A 22,849-nucleotide genomic window follows, 5' to 3' on the forward strand; every position below is an offset into this window, starting at 1 on the left:
ACACTTCTCCCAACTTCAAATCTATAACAAAACTCACTTACTGCAGAATATAAAATGAATAAAAAGAATCCTTGCAGCAAGTAGCAACACAATTATGTTTTTGAGAACCGACACAGACACTGTGCACTGAGCAGAATGGGAAATGTAAAAGAAGGAAAGAAACTCAACAGAATGTAACCACAGTTGATTAAATATCAATGCAAAGTTAGGCTAAAAAAAAGTTGCACTTTTTATTCATTTATGTCCATGACTTTTCCTAAAGGCCTGGCACACAGTTGATTTTAACGATGTTGTCTAACTGGACCTGTTGTCAGGACTGTGTGGGAAAGTGCAGACTGTACACAGCAGGACACCTTTATCATTTCTTTCAATGATAATCTGAGTGGTTTTCCATTACATTATTGTGCTCAAAGTTATAGCCAGATACACAGACAAGACAAAACAAAAAATGCATCATACTATAGCTTTGTTGTTCTTAACATTAGATATGGTGATAGTATGTTGTTTAAATTCATTAATAAAATCCAGGCAACAATCTGCATCTCATTTCAATCTCAAAAACAGTGAAAGTTTGCTGCATTCGGAAGCATTTGGAAAGAACATGGGAAATACTCTTTTTGCCTAGCCAACAGAAATCACACTCACAATGAGCATTATGACTTCCTGACACAGGTTTTTTGCCATTCAATTCTATGATATATTTTGAAAGACACTGTGGAACTTCTGTGTTGTGCTAGAAGCTGGTTGTTGCTAAACTAGCTACCTAGCTACTGTTGCTCTTCGTCAGTGGAGCGTACATGAAGTCTCACGCATAAAGTTGCGCAAAATGTGACCCAAGTCCTTCACAAAGAAATCCACAGTCCAGCAGCAATAGACAACTTAGGCAAGTCATCACAGGCTTGTATAGGCGATCTAGAGAGACAAGGGAAAGGTCTTGTTTCAAATCATTACAACTGCAAATGATATTACAAGTGACAATTTGCACGAATATGGCAAATAAAAAAAGTGTGTAAATGCTTCAAATTAGATAGAGCCCCTTTAAGTTTGTTATTGATACAATGTTTATCATCAATTTCCCATGCTCCCACTGTATATCACTGACTATGGAAGACCAAAAACATCTACATGAAGGGACAGAAACACAACACATGAAGTGTGATCCACTATTCTCATTCATCTCTCTCAGAATATGTGTTTAATCAATATAAATATCTCCTGCAGTCTTCAAAATTAAATGGCAACTCTGCAATACCAGAGTTTTTTAGAAGAGTAAAGCATCAAAAAGTAAAACATACTCCTCTGGTTATATAGGTTTTTTGAACATATTCATAAGATAATAAACAACAATAATTATTAATAACAGTCCAACTGTCAGAATTCCATTTTGCAACCATGATGTTTTCTTTGTACACAGGTTGTTTTTTTTTATTGTTCCACATGATGTTTACACCTTAATCATTGTCACTGGTACACAGAGTGAGGTGACAGTACACTGTTGCTCTGCCCACCTGCTTCAACTTGAGCAGAAGGAGAATCTGCCACAATAATGGAAAACGCCTTTGTGTGCTTGTGTGTGTGTGTGAACGATGTACATTTATTTATGGTGGTATATGATTATTGCGATATATGTTTAAAGTAAATTAGCTGAACTGTGTAGAACAACATACGTTCAGTGAATGTCTGGATAGATCCTCCTTTCACTAGCATTTTTTTTTTTTTTTTTTTTTTTTACATATTATATATTTAATACATGTTCATAAGTAGCCATAATGTTAGCTCTGACTGGCTGTTATAGCCCAACAGTTTCTGTTAATGTTTCCAGTCCAGTGTTTCTGTTAATGACCAGCTCATTAAGGTTGTGCTGTTTCACTTGTGTTCCACATTGAGCTGTGGTGAGAGATGATGTTTTTGTTGTTGTTATTCAGATCATTTGCTCAGTCAATGATAGTGAAAACAGGTGTACATCATTAGGTGCTCTCAGGCGTGAGGGACTGAGTGCTGTCAGTTTTGAAGGGTAAAGCTGACCTGCTGTAACTGTCATTGTGTTAAAGCGAGCGCACGCGTGAGCCTGCACATCACTAGATTGAGATTGCCAGCGGTGATAACTCTGCCAATTCTAAAGTGTGTTTACAGGTTTGGGGGCTTACTACAGCATATGTGAAAAGTAGTATGAAACCTTTTGCGGCTCCAGAGGATACATTTCCTCCAGTGATGCTACTTGATGACTATGCTACATTGTGGGTAATCTAGGCGCCAGGTTTTAAAGAGAAGTCCAATTGTCTAGCATTGCACTCATATAACACTATAACACTCATTATGGGTAGCTTGAAAACAAATGATCTCAAAATCGTAACAGCAAATCCAGTGATATTTATGCGCTCGTCCTCCTTTTTAAGAGCTGGTGCCTACAATTCCCACAATACAACTAAGCCCCTGAGTGACATCACTGGAGTCAATTCCAGATTATTTCAATGCCAGTTTTTTTTGTTTTTTTTTTTCCCCCCACATAGGCAGTAGTTCTCCCTGAGATCCGTAAACACACTTAAACATGTCATTTTGGTGGAGCTACCCTTTAATGTTCTTTCAACGTCTTGTATCAGGATTGGCCTTGCTCAATTTTTTTCCCCTTGTTTTAAAGAGCTTTTTTGGAACATCTTGGGTTCTTTGTGTAATTTAATCTAAAAAAAAAAGGGGGGGAAAAAAAGACTCATACAAAAATCTTTTTTTCCCCTGCAGTTCTTTCTTAATCCCCTTTAATGATCCCCAGTACTTCAGTATCTGAGGTGGCTGTACAGACACTGACAGACAGACAGAGAGTTTTTACATTCAGCTCATACAGCTACACCATCAATTAAGCAATTTGCACGCACTCAGTCAAGTGTCCACCCAATCAGAGAGGTCAGACACACTACTGAAGATGCTCAGTGGTGCCGCATGGAGATGGAAATGCAAATGTGCCCACATGTACAATTAAATTATAAAATGATGATGCTTTTGTTGAGGGGACCCCCGGGGCATTAGGGGTGCATGTCCTGGTTAGTAATCTATGGCCAAACCATTACAAGGGCCATTTGGACAGTTTATCGATCAATTACAGTAAAAGGGGTCAGTGGCACTAAAACACAGAGCAGCCACACAGAGCCGGTGGTCAGTATTGTATGTTAAACAAAAAAAAAAAATAAAAAGGGAAAAATCCCGTGACTGATCATATGCGAGAAGCGAGAGGCGTTCGTTTCCGACGCTGTGAGAGCCCGCCGGAGCATCTCTCCCGCCTCACTCACTCCGCTGCTCTCTCATCCGCCGGGCTGAGAGACCCGAAGCCGCCTGCGAGAGACACAGCGAGGAGGGGGGAGAGAGGAAGCGGAGACGGAGATGGCGAGCATCAACATGGGGCCGAGAGCGCTGCTGCTGCCAGTGGGGCTCGCCTGGGTCCTGATGGCCGTCCTAACACCTAATGTCCGATGTCTGAACGGCGACGAGGACCAGAGCCAGGACACCGAGTGCAAGATAAAGAGCGTCACCGTGTCGGCGCTGCCGTTTCTGAGGGAAAACGACCTGAGCATCATGCACAGTCCGTCGGCCTCCGAGCCGAAGCTGCTGTTCTCCGTTCGAAACGATTTTCCCGGAGACGTCGTGGTGGTGGACGACCTGGAAAACACCGAGCTCCCCTTTTTCGTCTTAGGTGAGTCTTTGAAAGCACAACGGCGTCCAGCCGTTCATTAGCCTCTAATTGAGCGGATTAACCCACCCCCGCCCCCTCCCGCACTCTTTATTATTACACCGGAACATCTGTCTATTAGCTTAGGCCAGCTACAGCATGTTTTCACCGCTGTGTAGGCTCAACAACCACCAGGATGAACATGTAAGGTTGTTAGCAGCAGTTAGCTCGCGTCTGTGTGTCATAATAAGCACGCCAGTGGATGACTATTAATTTAGCGCCTGGTAATGATAACACTGTGGTGGGCTAAGTCACACTTAGCACTACTTATTGCAAGAATAGGCCGCATAGCATCCTAATGCTAACACAAATTGTAGTTAAATTTCCTCTCAGCTACAGCTAGCAATTGAATACATTTGTAGAAGGTTCACTTCCTTGCCTTGGATGCTCATTCATGAGTGTATTCTCCCTGACACACACGTGGCTCACCTGGCCACATGTGTGAGAAACTACTTGCGAATTAAGCAGCCAAACTGCTCTCACGTCCACACAACTTTTACCGCCTGTATCTCTCTTTCTAGTGTCTCCTGGGCTTCTCCATGCTGTCCTTGTCTTTTATGTTTTGTAACCTTTTAAAATGCGACAGCTGACGGACTCGGGGAAGTTTTTCAGGCGGGTTAAAAGCAAAGTTCATCCGAGTGTGGACCCCCTGCAAGTCCACATGACCTGGCTCTTAATCTGTTCCTTTAATCTGCTGAGCATTTACACTGGTATAATATTTATACATCATAGTCTTAAACTTAGGAAAGTTTCCTGATTTATCCTGAGAAAAGAAAGTGAACACAAAGAAATCACTAAGAATCTGACATAGCATTCAATGTGCAGCAGCTGGCTAAATATAGCTAATTGTTGTTGATGAAGGCTCCCAGTCATGCGGGTCATGGTAGCTCTCATTTTAGGCAACTGGACTTCACCTCTCATCCAAGAGGCTTCTCCGGTTCTAACTGGAGAGGAGTTGGCAGGCTTTTAAACTATGTGTGGGAATGTCCTTACAGAGTCGTTTGGGCCACTTGTGGGTAGTTAGTTAAATCGGCCTTCATTAGGGTTACTATGGCTAGGTGAGCCCAGGTGTGAATGGTTGTAAAGCTGTCTGGGAAGGGAACTCAGCACAGCATTGTAAGTGAGTGATAAGTTTTGTCTCAGGCCACCTCCTCTGTTCATGGCTGATTATTGTTCATTTGTCAGTGGAAATGAGCTGGTTGCTGTCCATGGTGCTGAATCACAATCGCACAGCTTCATGGGAAGCTGCTGGCAGTAGGGAAGAGCCCCACTGAGCTACACAGAGCACCGAGACACACTGTGTGGCTCTGTGTGATCTGCAGTGGATTTACTATTATGGTGTGTTGTTAGTGGTGTACCCCGATCTGATTGTAACCAGTCATTTCATGTTCTCTTGGGCCAAGTCAGCAATCAACAGGAGAGCAGTTTGAAAGCATGTCTGGCATGTGTGTGTGTGTGTTGGTGGTTTTTATCTAGGCGGATTCATCTGGCCGTCTCTTTGTTGTCACGTTTTGGAAGCAGTTTCCTGTTTGACTTGCGCTTTCATATGTGCATTTCACATGGATGCTGTAGTTCTTGTTTCACTCTGTAGTGACATTTTGATGTGTCAGATGTGCAAATGCAGTCTGAGCTGTGGCTGAAAAAAAGCAGCTGTAGGTTGTCACATATGCTCTGCACACTGTCTCATAATAAACTGCTCACCCTGTTGTTTAATTTATGTGGGAATTTGGACTTTTCTGAACTATTTTGAGGGCTTTTTTGATTTTTTTTTTTTTTTTACCGTGGTCAGATAGAGTAAAGAGCTGACAGGAAATAATGACTGAATTGTTGAGCAGACCAAAGAGTTCATTTGTAACTTCTGTAGCTCAAAATGCATTATTACTTATAGATTTAAACACTAAACATAAATTACACTATTCTTCTTCTAGGCTGGGCATAGTTTGAACGTTTTCAGTATAAAATGCGTTACTTGAGTTTATTCTGTTGTCAACAATATTGAATTATAGATAAACACTGATACTGAATATTTTAAACTGTTTCAGTGCTCATTTTCCACATTAACAGTACTGATACCAGCTGTGTTTTCTTGCTCTGTCTTGTTTCCAACAGCGAGTCGACACCATCTAGTCCATCATCTAAAATGTAATCAAATAACTGCTTTTGGTTGGTATTTTTTCTACGATGCATGGGAACGATGCAGAGTCTACAGTGGAAATGGGCAACATGTCCTCGACAATATAACGTTAGGCATCGACGAGCTTCTTCTGTTCAGCGGCACTAAGTCCTGTCGCTCTTAAGTCTGTTTTCACCTGTTTAGCAGGACAGGGGCCCTCAGAGGTTCGCCCGGTGGAATTGGATGTGATATCCGCAGTGGTCATATCAGTTGGGGGATCCAGGGTTTTTTCAGTGAGTTTCACATTCCTGTGCCGGCTTGCTAGGTGCTTGCTCAGATTTGAGGTGGAATTTTTCTCTGTAAATAAAAGTTTCTTCCCACGCAGAGTGTACAGCGGATGCTGTTGTTTTTTTACCGAGTCAAACTCAAAGTAATGTCGGTACTTCCAAGCATTGAAGGCTGCATGGTCCTGCTCTCTCCTGCGCTCCATGTTGTCTCTTGTTGATCACTACATCAGTCAGTGTTTACCACTGACGTTGCACTGCTCATACGTCATTGTTACTCACGAGATGGTCTCACAAAACAAAATCACGGTTAAGTAACGCAGTAACGCAGCCTGCTTGTGGGAAAGTAACAGTAATCTAATTGTTTTTGCAATTGTAATCCCTTACGTTTCTCATTATTTGAAGAAAGTAATCAGATTACAGTAATGCGTTACTTCTAACACGTTACTGCTCATCAGTGGTTGACACACATGCCGCTGCACTGCTGAGCAGTGCTGCTAAAATGTATGCCATATAGTCTAAAGTTATGAAAGTTTCCTGATTTATTTTGAGAACAGAAAGCAAACACAAAAGAATCATAAAGAATCTGACATAGCGTTCAGTTTATTGTATTGATAATAACTGTAACTTCTTTATTACAAGCCGCATTATTCACACACTGAAGGTCCTGGTCAGACTATAACTTATGTTTCCGCTTATATTTTGATCTGGTAAATGTTAATGAGAGTGCAACTCTTGTTGGAACTACAGAAACACTTTCTGCTGATTGTACCGTGGTATTACAGAGTGGACCTTCTCTCCTCAGAGGTGTAAAATTAACTTTTATGTCCACTGCCTGATGGCAAATCAGTCAATACTCAAAAGATTACCCTTGTTCTTTTGGCTTATCCCTGAAGCAATTCTACCAGCCACTTGTATACATTACCAACATTTTGCTAGTGGATGGGATTTGGGTTAGGGTTAAGGTTAGTACAGCATCCCAACTTTTTGGGAATCTGGATTGTCATGTGACTGGCCACCAGTGACATTTGTCACAAGCAGTGAAAGTGATGGCCAGTGTAATGAGGAGCTGCTATCTGAATGAAGGACAGAGACCACTAAGAGCTTTATGAACAAGTAGTAAGATTTAACAGTCTATATTTGACACAGAAGATTGACACAGCCTGTTCATTTTATTTGACCAAAATAACTTCCACATTCTGTCATCTGATATTTTATTCCCTTACTTTTGATGATGTTCTAGTTTTCTGCCGTGGTATCGTTTCAGTATTGGTATTGAGATATTCTAGGCAGGTATCCTACCGAAGTCATAATTTTAGTATCGTGACAACACTGAAAAAGAGAGACCTTAGATATTTAACGTACTTTATACAGATGCACTTAATGTTGAACTCCAAAAGTCTCATAATGGGGTGAAGAGAAATAAGCTAAGGCAAATGCACAGCACACAAGCTCTCCCAAGACTGATGTGGAATATTAATGAGACTGAGTTGGTGTGTGACATTTCCTTACATAGCATTCCACTCCAGGACGGAAAACTTTTAATGAAAACTGACACTGGGGAGTCCAGCACAATTCCCGTTCGCAGTGCAAGTAGGATCCCTGCTACCCAAATATAAACACTGGAGCAGCTGCAGCCTTTTATTTATTTATTTGGTCTTATGTTTCTTTTGTTTGTTGTTTAATTTCCTTTGCTGATGATTTCCTCTTTTGTCGAATGCAGGATGCCATCTTTGAATTACAAACCAGAACTTTCACTTGTTGCATACGTGTCTTCTCAGGAAACAGAATCGATTTATGTTAACATTGTGCTGCTGTATTGATAACAAGGAGTAATTACATTTAAACCAGTGTTTCGGCAGCAATGTGATAAGATGCCTGCTGAATGCTGTATTGTAAGCACTAAACTCGTTTGTAGCTCCTGTTAAGGATGTTGTTGTCCCTCTCCATTTCTGTTGGAGCCTGCCATGGCCTCATTATGATTAATGTTGGACAAGGTTCCTCTCAGCATATTTTCTCAATCCCTTAACAACTATACATGGTGTGTGGGACATTACACCAGGTGTCTGAGTGTAAACACATGCTGTAGGCCAGTTCAACAGAAATTCTAACATCAGCACGGGTTTCTTATTGGTGTTTTTGAGACTTGTGTTTCTTGCTACAAAAAGGATCTATCTAACGAACACATCTATCGCCATAGGAATCATTTCAGTAATGTTGCCAGGACAACAACCTCAGCCTGTCAGTGGTGAAAACAAGCACTTTGAGTGGATGTAACTTTGACAGTAGGAGTTGACCCAATGAGATTAGATTGCAGCTGTGGTGGACTCAGGTTGTTTAAGGGGCAGGGGCGAAAAAGATTAAAATGGCACCACTTGCAGGCAACCAACGTACAAAAATCTGTGATTAGAGGGCACATTACTTAAGCAACATTACCCGAGAGGGTGTGCTTTAATGTCATTTGAGCACGACAGTGATGCAGTCCGCAAGCAGCACTGAAGTGCTCAAATGACGTTAAAGCACACCCTCGAGAGTAATATTGCGATTATACAACCAATACCAATAAAAATAAAATGTATAATCGAAATATATCCATGTGGATGGACATTTACTCTCAAATTTTAAAGGTTTTTGTGAGTGTGCGTCGCGTTTCCATGGAAACACATGGGGTCTGCCTAATAACTGAAACACAATCAGTCACATCAGTAGACTCATATATGTAATGGAACGTAGTTTACCACTACAGCAAATAATCCAGCCCTTAGTAACGACCTAGCAACAGAAAGGATTTTCTAGTCCCAGATGAGTGAAGTCTGAGCTGACGTTAATGTTTTATCGTGGTCTCGGAATTTCCCGAACTAAGTCAATACTGCACAGATCAACAGAAAATGCTTATTTTTTATTGCCCAAGTTGTAACAAAGGTGTTGATTTTTTTTCTTTTATATATATTTTTAAAACGTTTTAACCGCGGTCACAATAGTGTCTCTCACACTGAAGGGAAAATAAATAACAGCCAGGCCGTTTATTTGTTTCAATCACTTAACAGACCAGGCGTTTATTTGGGACAGGCGTTTAGATCCTTCCTCTCAAAAATCCGGGATGAAAATGTCACAACTTCGCCAGCTTCTCCGTGAATTCTCTGACATCCTGCTGGGCAATAGTTGTACGTCTTCTGCAAGTGAAGTTGTTGGGTGGAGGAAACAATTTATCCAACCAGCATTCGCAGTAAACTCCTCATCTCTGCTGTCACTCACGGTGGTGTACAGTTGTGGTGATCATTTTGTGGGACACTCTCTCGTGGCGTGCCCGTTTGCTGATCACCCATCCCAGCATGTTTGTCTCAGGCTCCTTGCTAGCCTTCTTCCTCAGTCCACCAAGCAGCCTGACCCTGTTGCTGTCCCCCTCGGAAAGCTCAGTTTTATTTTTTCGCCAATCTGTCACTCTCTTGGGGTCATCACAGAAACATATTTTCCGAGTTTTCCTCTGCATATTTTACAGCAGAAAGTTTGAATTTCAAGCCGTACTTTTTATTTTTTTGCTCCAGCTCTGACTCTCACTGTGTTGCCATGGAGATGGATACAATATTGCAACACACTTGGCGGAGTTTTGAGTAATGAGTCAGGTGTGCTGTCATGCTGATTTGAGCACAGTCTAAATGTCTTGTTGACCAATCATATTGCTTGGTCAGAACTACTTGTTGTATAATATGTTTTGGCCACTACAAGGCCACTCTAGAGTGCACTTTCTCACCATTTTTTATCCGTTTGAAGGGCAACCTAGAGGGCACATTGTCACAAGTCCACCTGTGGATTGCAACCAAATAACAAGCACAATAACAAAATAATCACTTACAGTCTAATGTTATGTACAGTAAATTATAGGCTTTTCTGTTTTGGTTTCCCCCTAACCAATCAATAATCAATCAACACAGCTGTAGTAATTGCTCCTAGGAGCACTTATGTAAACCGTAATTGTCAACGATGCAGGAACACACCTTTACAGAGGTCCTATTTATATTTGTGTCCAGTCTGACTATGAGTGATACTAACTTGGCATTTATTTATTATTATTTATTGATTATTGAAAAACACAGCACTGCTTGGATTTTGATGTTAAGATTGTAATCCTTCTTTCACAGTCTCATGATTATAATGCATTTATTCATTTCATAACACTACAAATGCATGAAGTCACATGGGCATTTTCAATTAGAGGTTTTATTGTGTTTTGTCCATACACCGTTTCTTTGCTGCCTTACAGAAGTTGTTTTCATAACAAAAATAATGCACTGAGCTAATAATAGAATGCAAAATAATAATCAGGGAGTTTTTTTTTTTTGGAAACAGAGCTTCAGTGTTTGGTGCGTCCACCATAACTAATGAATCCACCTTCAGACACAAATAGGGGGATTTGCTTCCATTAGAATGTGTATCTCTGCTTACCTGAACTTGTTGCTGGATGAGATATTACGTTGGTGAACCAGGAAAGGCTCGGGCAATATCCAGAACCATACTGCCCACTTATCATGATAAGCAATGTTATTGCTGTGGGGTTTAGATTTCTTACATTTTATAATTATAGTCTTTTATTTTATTTGTATTTTATGTTGACTAGTAGTATAGATAATATAAATAAAAAATGGACTAACAGGTTGATTTGCTGTCGACTTCTTTACTTCTCTCTTTGCAGCAACACATACAACACTTTTAAATAACAGAATGATATTAAACAGAAACCTTTAAATTATATATATAGTTAGTGTAATAGTATGATATATTACATGCAGCTACTCTATCACTTGGTCCCCTTCCCTCTAAACTCCAGGGAGTGCCAGGTGAGAAATAACACTATTGTGAACACCATTGATATTGTGAAAAATATCATATATGACAGCAAATATTGTGAAATTTGATCATTTGTAATATTTTCCCAAGCATTGCACTGGTGTTTGTTTCATTCTGCCTGCAGTCTGCCGGTTGCCCGATCAATTGTTTATGTTTGTTTTCCTCAATGTACAGTTATTGTCAATTTTAAAAGAATGTCTTTTCAAAGGGTGCCAACAGAAATACTTGGTGTTTTAAACCACAGTTATAAGTGAAATTAATTTATTGCTGCTTTGCTAATTCTCACAAAAAGTTAACACAAGAATTAGCCCCCTGAATTAGCTTTGTAAATGTATTGCTGGTTGGATCATACACTATGGAAAATGGAGTAGATTATTCTTTCAGAGTGCTTTATATATTTGCTTCTGCCATGAAAATGTGTCACCGCGGGGTACTAGTGACATAAATTCAGTCACCTTGCAACCCCACAGGCCTGGAGCATTTGATGATAAAAAGACTGAGCATCAATTAAAGTAAAAGGCACTTACGGGTTTTAACTTCAGACCCACACCACTCTGGTCAGTCAAATACACTGTTCTGTAGCACACTTAAATCTAGTACAAGCAGCAGTGAGTCTTGCTGGCAACTGCGGTCCATCCTCATCCATTCCTCATCAGGAATATCCTTAGCTAAACCCCAGTAATAATTTAAATTTTGGCAGACCATAGAGACAAAGATCAGACGTTTCTTGCTGATGGTCTGAATGTTGCAGTGAAAGGCGAAAATTTAAAGCTGTAAGCCTCATTTTGGGACAAGAAAAAAAGGAGTCTTGTTAAGACGCATGCTGGGAATCTTTTATTTTCCTCAGTCCATCAACCTCTTTGCAGTTATATCATTTAGAAAGTGTAGCTGGTTATAAAAGCATGCTTGTGTACTACTGTGTGTGTGTGTGTGTTGGGGGTGGGGATGGGGGGTTGGTTGTGTGCATGCAATTTAAATTCCTCTTTATTTTTTCACCTTTTACTGTGGCTCACATTTTACTCGCCAAATTGCTTCTCTGTGAAGCTTCTAAGAAGCAATTTGAAAAGAGTGGATTCTGTGACTGACAGTAAATTTCAGCTGTAGGACTGCAGCCACTCGTTAGTGTCAGCGAAGCACGGTTACGTTATTAGAAATTTACCCTTTTGGTGTTGTACCATAAATTGTGCGGGAGGTGAGGTAATAAAGTTGCCCTGTGAGAGACTCGAGCTGTATTTGCTCTGGAAGTGATTTGCACATCTGGGCCGGAGGCTTGGAAGGAAGTCAGCCCTTAACTGCCTCCCATTCAAATCAGCTTTCTGAACAATAATTTGGCTGGTACAATCCAGATCCATGCCAGAAAAGGTTTTATATTGTTGCCAGTGTAAATGGAGTTAAACTCTGCTGGTGCTTGAACCTTACATGTCACCTCTGAGTCCTGAATGCACGTCATTTAACTGGTTTGTTTTTCACGTGTTCAAACTGGCAAAGCTGATGGGACATTTTAGTGACATTATAGTGACAACTTATTAGTGACAACTTGACATTATATTATATTATTTCACCTCATGATTGTTGTTCTGCTTAAGTAATGGCATGAAATGATGTTGTTGTGTCAACTAGACAGATTAAACCAGAAACAAACTTGAATATAGCTTCAACAAGAGTTTATGTTACTGTTAATGAATCTGGTGTTTTTTTACTTAATCAGTTAATCATTTAATCTATGAATGTGATTATTTTTTTTCTTCAATGCCCAAAATACGTGATGCAGAAGAAGAGACTTAATACTGATGTCCTTTTGATTGCTTATAAAGAACTACTGACCATGGTTTGGAATTTTTTGAACATCATAAAGACAGTCCACTTTTTATCCATTCAGATATTGCACTGACACTGAGTGGTGCGTCCTCCTTCAGGAAACCATCTTTGGCCCAGTGTAAATTGTCATAAAAAACTTGACAGTCTTTGAAGTTTAAGATGTGATGATAACTGTGTTTTTGCAAGGCCAAGAATATTAATTGTTGTTGTTGTTGTTGGTGATGATGGTGGTGGTATTATGTGTAAGATTGCATGAAGCTGTTATAAAACACACAGCAATTTTAACTGAAACGGGGAAAAAAACAAAAACAGAAATGCATCAAATTTCCAACTGTTTTCCCTTCTCATACAGTATAAACAGATGGAGGACAGCAAATTACAAGAGTTGTAATCTTTTAGTCAATTGGTTGATTTATTGGTCGATACGTTCTGGCTCGACCGAAATTCTGATTTTGGTGTATTAATTACATGCTGCTATGGCAGTGCATAAACACGCAGTGGGTCCTCTCCATCCCAGTGTTGTGTGTCCTGCATGGCATATTTGACGTCATCAGGAGGAAAGTACCAAGTGCTAACGGGTATGTCTTCAGAACCCCCCCCCCCCTTGTTTTCACTATTTTGGATTAGCCCAACACACAACAGACAAACAGATACCGTACGTACCAGAAGGCCTAGGTCTGGTGGTTTGTTAAATATTTATTTATTTTTAAGCATTCCATTCCATTACAGTCATTCCTACTCTACCATGTCAAAGATATCAGCAGTGTGGCAGCATTATATAAAAACAGAAAATGGAAAAAAAGCTGAATGCAAGTTTGTAAGCAACAGTTTGTATATCACAGCAGCTTGACTACAAACATGGCATATCACCCAAAAACAGTAAGCTGATTTGTCTGCGTTTATGTGCATTATATGAGCATATCAGAATTGGCATATTTCAATGTTTTAGTCTAATAATCACCTGCACCTGCCCACAACGGCAGCAACCCCCAGATCTCAGCCACAAAGCTGAGCTCCTGACAAGCACAGAGCGAAATGACATATTCCAATATTCCAATATATAACAATATTCCTCAAGAGTTCTTGTGCTGATATCACTAGTTGACTTTGTATATTTTCGGAAATCATGGGCTATGATTGTGCAGGTGCACGTGATGCAAAATGCTGCCAGAGCTGACAGACTTGAGTGTGTTAATTAATTAATTAATTAATGTATTTATTATTGATTGATTATTTTAATTAATTAATTTCAGTGCAAAATAACAGGGTCACGGCTTCGGTCGACCAAGGATTTCTTTGGTTGATTACAGCCCTACACATAACTGTTGCATTTCCTTTATTGTTTTGAAAAAACTCAGAGCAATTGGAATTGTATTATGGAATTATCCATTTACAACTAATGAACGCAAACTGGAACGTGAGCGTTAACTATGCACTGTTTTATGCAACATGGCTGGAAATGGAAACCCTCTCTATTCAGCCTCATGAACACAGCCTCAGATTGGTCGATAGATCTACATGGACAATGGATACATTTTAACTAACAACATTAAGTTTTAGTTTATCATTATGTATTTATTTTTTGAAGTTTCCAAAAAGACTTCAGTTTACAGCAGGATTACAAATTTGCTTGTTTTGTTTAATGGAGATGTGAACAAGAGCCCAGACATTTTTGATTTACTAAACAAAGAAAGGCAAAAATCCTTACTTGGTGTTAAGCGCGAACCCCTCACTTGAATAATTCAAATAATTAGTCGATTATTAAAATAGCTGAAGCTCAATTTTCTGTCAGTGGACGAGTTGATTGATGACTGATTTACTTTCTAAACGTGAACACCATTCACTGATAGCAACCTCAACCATAGCCAATATTTCACCATACACATACAGATTGCTACAGAAACCAAACATTAATTAAAAAGCACCATGGTTGTCAGTTTAAATGAAAGTGCACTCCTAGTCCATCAGGAAAACGTGCTGTTGGCCACATCAGAGACATGTTTCCAGTTCTTTCCGTGGAACCAATTCCTGACTCAGTGCTCTCTGGCCTCTCAAGTGAATACAATCACAGAAAAAAAAAAACTAGTCGAGCAAAATTGTTGTGCTGGCCTCAATTTCAGTATTGCTCCTTAAATCCTGTCCAGTTGTGTGTATCACTTTGAATTACCCAAAGTGATTTCAAGCTTTTCTTACATACACCAGCAGTTCAGCTGCTGTAATCCAAACCAGGCTTATTTGTCACACTCGTGGTAATACTGGATGGATTTTATGCTGCAGTGCTACTGTAACAGGAGGGATTGGCTGGTAAATCAGTATTAGTAATTGGTGGGAGGAGTTCCACAACTCATATAATAGCAACTGTGCTATTGAGAAGAAATTTTAGTATGTGATAGGACCCTGGTGTGAAACAGTGGGCTGGAGCTGCATCCCCCTGTGCAATTAAAACTTCCTTTGTTTACTCCGTCATAATGAATATGTTACAGAGACATCTAATTACAGTACATGTCGGGTGTCAGAAAGACTTCGCAGAGCTTAGTGAGCACACAACTCTCTATTAATTGATTTTTTTCATGCTTTTTTCTCATTGTTAGTGAGTTAGATAATCTCAGACAACCTATGAACAGAACCATGAATGGTGAGTGCTCCTTGCTTTGAGGATATCCAGCACTTAGAACCACAAGCCTTGTTTGGCCATTTTCCAGTTGGTCTAATGAAGTTTTTCTAGTGAGAAACTTCACTAGGCTGAGACTGATGCAGAAACATCGCTGGAAAAGTACAGAGGTTGATCAACATGAATGGACAGACAATAGGTGCTGTCATTACCACTAATGACCAGAACTAGAATATATATTTGGCATTGTGCAGAGACAGTTACTCAATTGAAACAAAATTAATCACCCAAAATAATTAATTGTCTGAGTCATTTTTCAAGCAGAAACGTTGCCAAACATTCACAGTTTCCAGCTTTTCAAATGGACCAGTTTTCTGTTTGATAATCATACTGATAATCTTTGGGGTTTGAAATGTAGACTGGACAAAACAAACATTTAAAACCATCACCCTGGGCTACTGAAATCCTCATAGACATGTCATTGTCTAATTATGATTTTTTAAATTTTATTTCTGTATTATTTGTATTATTATCATTGTTATTATTGTTGTTGTTGTTATTGTTATTATCATCATCATCAATCAACCCCAAAATATCTACATTTGTTTAATTTTACAAACATTAGAAACAGTGACTCATAAAGCAAATGCAATGCGTAAGCAGGTGGCTATAAAAAGTTACAGCTCTGCATTTTATGGACATGGGAGCAGTTGCATGAGATGAACAGGACCCTTGAAAGAGCATACACTTCTGATCTCAAAAAATGTTACGGTTAAGCTATAAAAAACATTGATGCCCTCAAATTCTGTATCTCTATGAGAAATTTTGTTTTCAAAGTTTTCAGCTGTTCTCCACCAGGACACAGCAATATACCAGTCCCATTAGTAGGGTCCATCATAAATAATGTTTTATTTCTGTGACCTCATCCATATAGATGTTTTTTGTTTTGCACATAGCAAAACCAACTGTCTGCAACATGCATTTTGTTGTACAGCCCTGTGTTCTAGAATAAGGAATAAATGAACCTTGAACTACTATGCTGTAATTAAATATTGATATTTAGTGAGTTTGTATGTAAAAGTAAAGTTAATAATAATAAGGAAATTAAATACTCATATCGATGCCAAAAAGTAGTACCTCTTTCATTTCTCTTGTCATGGGTTGCTTGCAGGACAACAGTCCACGCTACAGTCTAAAATGAATCATATCCCTCTCTATAGTTTCTTTTGTCATTTCCAGTGTTGAAGTAGCCGACAAAAAAGATTGTGCTGTACACCCAGTACAGTGTGTCTTTGCAGAATAAGTAGGCTAGAACTTTTTGGCTTGAATCTGTTTAGCTCTTGCATATATTTGTCAAGCACGTCCTCACAGACATATGGATAAAGATGATAGCCTCCTATGGATACATTGCTGAGGTGGAATAGACAAGTCAGTGAAAGAGTTTTTCTTCACCCTCTGCATCCATAAAGTCCCTCAGGACTTTCTCTTTGCAATCCAATGTATATCCTTATCCAGAACTCAACTGATATTGTGAAACTTTAAGTTAAAATAAACATAAAGTCTGTTAAAGCAAAGGTTGGTAAGTTATTCTGGAAGCATTGTTTGTTATATTTGTAGAAAATCTCTAATATCCTGACATCAATCAATAAATCAAAAGATTAGGCACACTCCACAAGACTAGGCAATATTGCCAAAGCCACCAGAAAGCTAATCACACAAGAGTGGCAGAGAAAGTGCAGCCAGAATTCCCCAATACAAACACACTTAGCAGGTAACCCAGGAGCACAAATCCTTCACCCTCAGCAGTACGACAAACTGTTGCAACAGCTAGCCCTTACAGACTGAGGAACATTGTGGCTGCTATGCTGCACGTCTTTATGTAATTGTAGCACTTGACATAGTTTATTTATGTATTTATTTGACTAGAAAAGCTAAGAGTGTTAAGCTAGCTGAACATTGAACATATTAAGCTAGCTTCTAACACATTTCCCAGCTGACCAGCAAGAGCAGGGGACAGTCGGTGTTTGGAGGGAGGCCTGGGTGGAAGGGTGGAATTTTTTGGGTTGGACACCGGCTGTTGCCGGTTTTTACATTCTCACCAACCCCAGCCTTAACATTTAATGGGAAATCAAATCAATTGTTCTCTCTTGCACATTCAGTGTTGCTGAGTGTTTATTTATTAAGGTAAAAGTTAATGGTCATATATGGGGGGATCTGTCTATCCATGAGGAGCAAGGCAGGTGAACTCATTAAACCCACACTATGTCTGGATTTCAGTGAGACTGTTTTGTGTTTATTTCTGTTGTCCTTAAAACAGGATAAGATGATCTAATTCAGTTTGTCATAATTTACACTAACCCTGTGTTTTATTTCCTTATGTATTCTTTACATTTCTGGACTGTGCCCCCTTTGTGCTTTGCGACAGTTGTTTATCTTTTCCAAAACCTACCAAAACTCTGCAAGCCAATGTATGTGCCTTAATTCATCACAACAGAATCCTCACTTCTTTTATTGAACCTGTGCTGCAGTCGGGGAGGATAAATCTGCAATTAACATCAAGCTGAGAGATCAAGGATTGTTTTGGTGTTTGTTCAAGGCAAGGGCAGGAGGAAATTGCCGAGAGAGAATGCAAGAAGCTATGGCCAGAGAGAGAATGGCATACAGCTGCTATTGAATGGTTTCCATGGCAACATGATCAGGTGCTTAGACAGATGTTCTAAAGAAAGGTTTTCATCACAGGAACAGCGGAGGATGGAGAGGGAGGAGGAACAGACATCAGATGTGGCACCTTTAAGTCCATATACTGCTGGTGTCTTTTTATGAGATAATGTTATGATACCAAACACTAATTCACAAAATATTGTTCTGCCCAGCGACAATTTATGGCAGCTTTTCACCCTCTTTCCAAATCTCCATTCATTTTTTTTTTTTCTTTTAATCATTATTCGTTGTCAAATTCAGTCTTGGTTTCCCAGTCCGTATTATTGCAGTTACAGCAGCAGGGCTTTCAATTACTGGGTCATATATGGTGGTTTAGTCAATTCAAATGAAACCGACTTCCAGTTTCACACTGGAACACAAACAGCAGTCTCCTAAAGAAACTCTGTCCTTGTTTAATCATATATGGAGTTGTCGCTCTTTATACTGCTTTCGCTCACTTTCTCCACTACACCTGCTTAGAGGTGGGTAAAATATTGATTCATCAATGCATTGTCATATATTTTTTCCCAATTCAATATCGATCCAGAAAGTCCTCTGAATATCTGACATAACGCTCTTTCTGAGACTGTAAACTCGCAGCGCAGCCGATCTGACCCTGGCCGTGGGTAGCGCTCTCCTCCAGGGAGAGACGGGGGTTCAGTGTCAACATATTACCCCCTCGTGTCTAGCCGGAGGGCGGAGGGACCGCGGTCATGTCTATGTTTATGTCAGACAAAAATGTACCATGCAGGCCCAGAAACAATGGCATTATCTCAGCTTAACTATGGTTAAGGTCTAAACACATTATGTGCCTTATTTTACATTTCAATTCTAACTAGAACTTAGCAAAATAATTGTAAAAAGCGGTCATTGATTATTGAATTTTCATTTCTATTATGATACAAATGATAAAGTGGAAAAACGCTATTAAATGCTATTGTGGGGTTGCATTTTCATTTTAAAACAAACATACATTAAACAGGTTACAGTGACACTAATTTCAGATAACACTGCATGAAAAGTGGGATTTTCATCCCTGTAAACGCCGAAAATCTCCCTAATTTTTGGCAGTTAACAACAATTTACAGCCTGCAAATGTAGCAGCGAATGTGTGGGCTGGCTTGAATATCCTCACTCACTATTGGATGGAACCACTACTTATAAACAAGCCAAATCACTCGAATTGGTCACCTTGAGTCACTATAAATATATATCTATATCTATATATATATATATATATATATATATATATATATATATATATATATATATATATATATATATATATATATATATACACACACACATATATACTTAGAGAGGGCTTCAAATCCATTCTAGTGTAGTAGAAGTTTTAGTAGATGTAGATATTTTCGCGGAGAATTAAAAAATGTCAATAATTTCGATTAGCCCAAGGACCGACCATGTACGTTTCACGGCCGCTCAGAATAATCTGTGGGATGGTTTATGCAGATTCATTGGCTGGCCGAAATCTCCTGATCGTCCCTGTTGCCACTCCGCCCCCGATTGTGTAGAAAATATTGAAATTTTGTTGTTAGCTAATGTTGAGATAGGTGGAGGTGGAGGTGATGGAAGTGGAGTAATGTGAGAGAAAACTACCCAGTCAGTGACAGCAGTTTGTCTGACTGTGCTTCAGCATTTGTCAGTGTAAAACCAGTGAACATTTAGACCACGGGACAATTTCCAACCTGTTTAATGGCAAGAAAACTGGGAGTATTTGACCGAGAAGTCTGCAGCTGCGTTTGTGCCAACAAACCCTGTGTATTATGTCTTTATGTGTGTGGTGGTGGTGGTGGTGAGGGGCTGGAGGGTACAACTGCAGCTGCAGGAGGCAGCATGAAGGAATGGCCGTGTCTCACTACAGCCTGCCAGCGCATCCCATGCTGTTGCAGTTGAGGAAGGGTGGTCACACTTAAATTATATAATTTGCTGGTTTTCCCTTGTCGTTTGGTCAGTGCAGCTGTGTTCACCATATTTAAGTGGTCTACACCATAGTGGGCATTTCAACATGTGCGCTGATGTGTCTGTGCTGCTGGCAGTGGTGAGCGGACTTCCAGCTGTACTTTCCCACATTAAACACACTGATTCAAGTGGCTCACTGTTATGTCTCCAGGTTAGGGAGAGTGGACATCCAGCCTGTCCGCTCTCTCTAGCCCAGAGAAACTATGGCAGTGAAAAAGCAGCTCCGAAGAAGAAGCATTACCCAAAAAGAGCAGCAGTCGGCCATTCAGGTGGGACTGCAACAGCTGCAGAGACTGGGCTGTTTTCTGTTGTGAATTCATGATGGTGATGAAAGGGACATAGTTGCCTTTAAATACGCTGGGATGGTACAGTAATGGTATTACTGTATTACCACTCAACCCTAATCAGAACCAGTATAAAGGACCCCCAGTGATATCTAGTTCTATATCTTACTGAATTAGGACTCCTACACTCCATTTCTTTTATTAATGGTACTCATGTGAAACCTGATAAGATGACACCAAAACAATTTCTACCTTATATTCACACTACCACTCAACGAAAACAGCCAGACTTCTGAAATGTTCAGAGTTGTCTAAACACAATCAGCCAAACGAGAACTTAAAATAGCCTAAAATTGACAAAATTGTGTGAATAATGCCAGATTTAAGTACTTGACAGTTAATCCCAGTGGCATGCACATATCAAAACTCGTTAAAGTTTGATTAGCAACACTAGAAATACATGGGTACAATAGATTCTTAGCATTTCTGTGGAGATGAAAGAGGAAAAAGATTGATTCTATTCTAAAGAACGGCTTTTTGTTGGGGGGGTAAAAGCAAACAAATAAATCAGCAAATGCCAAAAACAGAAAGGCACACTCAAATACATATCCATTTTTGCCGGCTCCCATGCAGTTTGTTGAAACAGTTTTTAAAAAGCGGTACTGCTGCCCACATGTGTTTTATTAGGCTGTCAGGCCAGGGCAGATCAAGGCAGAGAGAAACTGTAATCTGTATGCAGGCTCACAGAGACCAGTGGGAGCGGTTTAGAAGCTGGACAAACAGTCAGACCCTGGCTAGAAATATTTTTCATCCTTGTTTTAAGATCAGGGTGTTGTAATTTATGGCGCCCCATGAACAGCCCACCTTCGAGAGTTCTTAAGGCAAATAGTGTGAAAGATTGAGGAATCTTGTTATGGCACACAGAAGAATGGGGAAATTCACATAGACAAAAAAGAAAAGCATTCTCTCCAGAGATTCTCAAATTAGCTTCTGTCAAAGTGAGCATGTTGGTAAGTTCTTGCCGTGAGAGCAGCAGACTGGTTTCTCCGTTTCCCCCTCTGATGTCCTGATTTCATCACCCCAGTAAAAGCAATACATCTTAATTTGCTACTGTCATCATAGGCTGGCCTCGATCTGTCAGTTTCTCAACCTCGGGGAGAGGTGTTACTCAGAAGAAGGACATCGGTTCAAAGGCAACACGACACTTGAGCAGTCATTTTTTAGAGGGCTTGTTAGTTTCAGGTTTGATAGAACTCTGTACAGCCACTTTTGATTCTGCTGATATGTTGGAATGTTTTTGAAGTGAAATCTTGAATATGTTCGACCAAACTAAACTTTGATGTGCAAAATGCATTGATAAACTAAATTTGAACGTTTGATCAGTCACCAAAAACAGATGAAAATAAATAGGATTTGATTAAATTCACAATCCAATACACTTTTTTTCCCATGCGAGACTTCAAATGCTTGATTTACTATGTAAAATGTTAGTAGAATACATCAGGTTACTAATCAAAATTCCACCAGAGTTGATGTAGTTCTATGCCAGTATGGTCGATTTAATTAGGCCCATATACTGACAAAATATTAGAAAAGGTTATCTGACAATCCAAAATATAAAATGTTTGCATTCGATAATTAAAAATTTCGATTTTCGTTTGATAAATAAAGAAAGAGTGTAAAAAAAAACAAAACATAATTAAAAAAAAAATAAAAAAATAAAAAATATATATATATATATATATCTATATATATATATATATATATATATATATATATATATATATATATATATATATATATATGTACAGCTTTATACTCCCCTCCTGTTTTTAGTGATTGATTTTTAACCATTTCATTTTGTTTTTGGCCTTTATTGAGAGATGAGATGAAGATTTTGACAGGAAACAGGACGAAGAGAGAGGGTGAGTGACCCGCAACAAACGGTGGGAGTTGAACCCACGTCCGCTGCAGCAAGGACAAAGCCTCTATACACGGGACACCTGCTCTACCCATTAAGCTAAACAGCGCTCCTTGTTGTTTCATTTTTGACAGTATATTTATTTTTTGCTATTGGCACAGTACTAAACCTTTACATATCCCTTGGAATCATTAAGAGCACTGGATAAAGCACCAGTCATAAAATAAGGATTTTCATGGTGGTTATTTTCACCATAGAAAACAATATACTGTCTATATTTCTGTAAAGCCATTGACAGAATGCCTCCAACTGTAAACGGGATCCTTAATTATATCTTGTGTTAAGAATATTTGATCTATGTAAATTTTTAGACTTGATCCAAAGTACCAGGGTCAGCTCTAGACATTGTGGTGCCCTACAGATTAGAAGAGGATCATGTTGTCAGTTACAATCTCAGCCTGTCATTGGCCACAACAGCAACTTTAAACATAACTTCTTTGCTTTAACCTCTGAAGTTTTTCAGAAGCAAATATTGATTGGCTGTAGAACAATGACACCATCCGTGTATAGAT

At 39.4% G+C, this 22,849-nt stretch overlaps 1 protein-coding gene across 8 annotated transcripts in view; it reads left to right on the plus strand.

The window, feature by feature from the left end:
• Positions 1-2,964: 2,964 nt before the first annotated feature.
• The window catches only part of astn1 (astrotactin 1), a 406,003-nt gene continuing 386,118 nt past the window's right edge, over positions 2,965-22,849 (plus strand). For 2 of the 8 annotated variants that reach the window (XM_037083604.1, XM_037083606.1), the window contains exon 1: positions 2,965-3,682. In XM_037083604.1, coding sequence (XP_036939499.1) covers positions 3,373-3,682 — 310 coding nt within the window. In that variant the 5' untranslated portion in view covers positions 2,965-3,372. The remainder of the gene's footprint in view (positions 3,683-22,849) is intronic. The other 6 variants (XM_037083602.1, XM_037083603.1, XM_037083607.1 and 3 more) reach the window with 5 other exon arrangements.

The sequence above is a fragment of the Acanthopagrus latus genome, chromosome 21 (genome assembly GCF_904848185.1).
Source record: "Acanthopagrus latus isolate v.2019 chromosome 21, fAcaLat1.1, whole genome shotgun sequence".
Taxonomy (NCBI): Eukaryota; Metazoa; Chordata; class Actinopteri; order Spariformes; family Sparidae; genus Acanthopagrus; species Acanthopagrus latus.